Source organism: Myotis brandtii, unplaced genomic scaffold (assembly GCF_000412655.1).
Source record: "Myotis brandtii unplaced genomic scaffold, ASM41265v1 scaffold601, whole genome shotgun sequence".
NCBI lineage: Eukaryota > Metazoa > Chordata > Mammalia > Chiroptera > Vespertilionidae > Myotis > Myotis brandtii.
Window position 1 is genome coordinate 640528 of NW_005370276.1, and position 4270 is coordinate 644797.

The window sequence follows — 4270 nt, forward strand, 5'->3', positions numbered from 1 at the left end:
TCACTCACCGTAGTCCTGTTGGCAGAACCTCCGCAGGCTCATGTGTACCCTGGTGCCCGAGACATTGCAGTAGTTGTGACACTGAGGGTCTGGGGAGGGTCGGGCTGTCTGCCGCGGGCTCCGGAGGCCGGGACCACAGCCTTCTGTCCCTGCCCAGCCCCGCATTCCATCTTGGTGGGCAGCTGGGGTGCTCAGACCCCGGGACTGAGCTCAATGGGCCACCCCCGTGTCCCCACTGGGGAGCCCCATCAGCCCATCCCCAGCCCCTCTTGCTGGTGGGGGTCTCCACGCCCGCCTGTCTTACCCGAGCCGTAAGCACTAGAGGTCGTCGCCAGGGTGGTTGTTGCCTCTGGGATTCCTAGGAGAGACCGGAGGAGAAATTTGACCTTAGTTCCTGCCCCGCTTCCCCCCCATCCCCACCTCCCAGGAGTCCAGCTGTTCAGGCATAAGAGGGCAAGCGCCCTTTGCCCTTCTCTCCGGACCTTCTTCCTTCAGACCCAGGAATCTGCACCCCCAGCCCCGCCTCCCTCAGATGGAGGAGTCCAGGCCCCCAGCCTTTTCCTCTCCGAGACTGAGACCGACCCAGGAGACTGGACTTTAAATCTGCACCCCCAGCCCCACCTCCCTCAGATGGAGGAGTCCAGGCCCCCAGCCTTCTCTCCGAGACTGAGACCGACCCAGGAGACTGGACTTTCAGTCCCCACTTCCCCCCGGAACCCAGAGTCCGGCCTCCTGCCTCTCGCTCCCATCCCAGGACCCAGCCCTCGTCCTGCTTTGTCCACTGGAGATCTGTGATGTCTCCTTCCAACCCCACGCAGGACGGTGGCCCCTCAGGACTCACGCTGGCAGGGCATCCGCGGGGAGCGGCTCTGCTGGTAGCCAGGGCCACAGCGGCTGCACGTCAGGCCGGTGACCCCTATCTTACAGGAACATTGCCCGCTGGTCTGGTTGCAGGTGCCGCCTGTCGCCCCAATGGGGTGGCACTGGCAGGCTGTGTGAAGAGAGGATCTCGGATGTGGGTGTCTGGGCTCTAGACGCCCCCTCTTCGTTCCCCAGCCCCTCCGGCCTCAGACCCGCCTAGGCTCGGCTTCAGTCTGAACTCACCCCTGCAGGCCTTACGGCTGGTGATAGGCTGCCCGGGGTCCCTCCAGAACCCTGGCTGGCAGTAGTGGCAGTGCCGCCCGGCCGTGTGGTGGCGGCATCGCTCGCAGACACCGCCACTCCGGCCTCCCGACAGCCGGAACAGCTCCGAGTTGAACCTGCAGCGGCGGGCGTGCTGGTTGCAGGAACAGGCTGGGAGCGAGATGGGGCCCATCAGACCCTGGCTTTCTGTTTCCTGTCCCCAGTTTTCTCCCCCTGCCCTCAGGAAATCTAAGAGGGACTGCCTGGTGGGGGTACCTGGTTAAGCCTGGGTCTCAGAACCTCTTTATTCTCGTCTTTAAAATGGGGGCTCTGGAGCCGGGTAAGCCCCAGGGGACTGATGAACCTCGATGGTGTGAAACCAGGGGGCTCACAGAGCGGCGGCTCTGGGCGCGGGCTACGGAGTCAGACCCTACGTGTTCATGTCCCACTGTGTTCCTTGGGCATTTGACTTCTTTTTGTAGCTCAGTTGCCTTTGCTGTAAAATGACACAATATCTGCTTCCTTCGGTTTAAATGAAACCTAATTGACATAAAGTGCTTAACTCAGGGCCTGACACACCGCATGGACCTGCCCGTTGAGAGCTTCGGCGTGCCAGGTGCCAGGTGCTGAGTGCCCGGTGTGTGGCATTCTCACAGCAGCTCTGTGAGGCCAGTGCTATCACCATCCCCATTTTACAGATGTGAAAACTGAGGCACAGAGAGGTGAGGGCACCTGCCCAAGGTAACTCAGCTGAGGGGCGGTCAGGGGCAGGATTGGAACCCAGGCCTTCGGGCTCCGGAGTCTGTGCTCCTACATAGTTCACAGGATTCTGTGAGGACTGTGGACATTGTCCCGGGAGCACTGATCAGGTGGCCGAAGGCAGTGGCTCTCAAATCTTACTGTTTATCAGGATTCCTGGGCGGAAAGTTAAAAAAGAAAAATGCAGATTCCAGGGCCCAGCCCCGGGGCTTCTGCTGGGCCCAGGGGTCTGTATTTCTAGCAAACATCCCAAAGTGAGATGCTGATGTGGGGGTCCGTGGACCACTCCTCGGAGCGATCGAAGGAGCTGTGGACTCCAGGAGGGTTGAGAGGCTGGGCTGGCAAGTCCTGAGACCCAGAGGGATAGTGGGAAGGTCATCAGGGAGCCGGGGTGCCTGTGTGTTCTTGGGAAATGACGCTGCCTCTCTGAGCCTCGGTTTCCTCCCTGTTCGGTGGGGATCTCAATTGGTAATCGGGTAATTAGTGACCTTTGGGTTCTTTCTGACGGGAGGGTGATCGCATCACCTCACTCCCCTGTGGAGAACTCAGGTGGGGAAGGGGTTCAGGCCACCACTTCCGGAAAGCCTGCAGCTTCACCACAGGAGTGAGTCCCATCCTGTCTCGACCCTTCTCCATCACAACAGTTGGTCTCATACTCAGGTGCAGAGGACAGAGCCCAGCTCAGCCTGGTGGGGCGTGGGGGCGGGGGGGTGATTCACAGAGGGACAGCCTCCCCCTGCTCCCAGGTTCTTCCCAGGCCCAGATGAGCCCCGCTGCACCCCCAGGCCATGTTATCTCCCCTCCCTCACTCAGATCTGGCTGGTGGGAATGGATCCACTGAACAGAGGCCCTGAGGTGGTGGGGGCAGAGGGTCAAGGAGGACCCCCGTTAGGATGAGGGTAGAGTGGGGAGCTGAGGACGATGGACGGTCTGTAAGTCAGTCATTGCAGAAAGAAACAGAGGGTGAAAAGGGCAAAGCACATGGGAGGTGGAGGGAGGATGTCCAGGGAGTTGGAGTGAGTGTGTGTGTGTGTGTGTGTCTGTCTGTCTTTGTGCCTCTGTGTGTGTGTCTGTGTGTATCTCTCAGTGGAGTGGGGTCACCTCCCAGGGCCTCAGACCAGCTAGCAAGGGCTGCCAGCTGGAGGCGGGAGGAGCAGGGGGGCTGTCTCTGAGGAGGGGCTTCTGCAGGGAAGGGGGAGGGGGGGCCAGACTCAGAGCTGCAGTCTGGGAGCACCAGGCAGGAGAAGGCGCTGAGCGGGCCAGGGGCCAGGCCCGGGGAGCGTGGGGGGCGGCCCTTGCTGGCAGTGAGACTTAGGGCAGGTGATGGATGCGGGCCGGGCCTCGCCTCCGTGTCTGGGGGATGGCAACATTGGCAGAGATCCCGCAAGCTCTTCCTCGGTGCCAGGTGCCCCAGGAGGCTTTACTCCAAGGCAGGGGTGGGGACCCTTTTTTCTGCCAAGGGCCGCTGGATATTTATAACATCATTCTCGGGCCATACGATATTATCGACTTAAAAACCAGCCTGCTATAGTTGGTCAGACATTCAATGAACTCATCCCGGATGCCTTGGCAGGGCCAGACCCAATGATTTCTCAGGCCTTAGGTGGCCCGAGGGCCGGACGTTCCCCACCCCTGCTCTAAGGACTCCCTGTATATGAATGAGCTCGTTGGAGTTTCACTGCCGCCCATAAAGGAGATACTGTTACTGCCCCCACTTTACAGGTGGGGAAACGGAGGCAGAGAGAGGTTAGGCCACTTGCGAGGATCACACCAGAGGAGCCGGAATGCGAGTCCTGTCTGCTGCCCGAGGACACTGAGTGTGATGGGGCCGGACAGCAGCTTGGCAGGGACAAGCCAAGACCCCCAGCCCGCTTCTGGCCCGGCCACTTACTGGCTGTGTGTCCGTGCGCAAGGGACTTCCCAACTCTAGCCTCAGTATCCTCATCTGTAAGATGGGCCTGATGACAGTGCCTGCCTGGCACGCAGCGGGTGACAGCTGCACAATGAACGAGTCAGGACAGGGCCCCTGCAGCAAGCCAGGCCCTGGGCTGGGTGTTTATTCGTGTCATTATCATTATCATTGTGATCGAGGGTCAGGGAGATCAAGGGCACCCTAATGGGCAGGTAGGCAGCAGAGAAGCGGGGCAGGCAGTAGAGCCTGTGTGGGGAGGTGAAGAGGGGACCCCCAGCTGGAGAACAGTGAGGGGAGAAGCAAGAAGCAGGCAGCTCTGGGGCAGGAGAACACCCTGCCCCTTAGGGACAGGGGACCGTGGGCCTGGTGGTGGGTGAGGTTGGGGAGAGCGGGCCCAGGACTCACGTAGGCAAGGGTGGGGGTGCCAGGGTGTGGCAGGCCGCCAGGGCCAGTCTCGGTGGGATGGGCGGCAGCTCT

General features: G+C 60.9%; 1 protein-coding gene across 1 annotated transcript in view; it reads right to left on the reverse strand.

Moving 5' to 3' along the window:
• Positions 1 to 4270, reverse strand: part of NTN5 (netrin 5) — a 5020-nt gene continuing 750 nt past the window's right edge. Inside the window, exons 2-6 of the mRNA XM_005879591.1 lie at positions 4199 to 4268; positions 1105 to 1293; positions 842 to 991; positions 305 to 358; positions 1 to 89 (exon numbers count right to left, since the gene is read on the reverse strand). Of these exons, the coding sequence (XP_005879653.1) occupies positions 1 to 89; positions 305 to 358; positions 842 to 991; positions 1105 to 1293; positions 4199 to 4268 (552 nt within the window). The remainder of the gene's footprint in view (positions 90 to 304; positions 359 to 841; positions 992 to 1104; positions 1294 to 4198; positions 4269 to 4270) is intronic.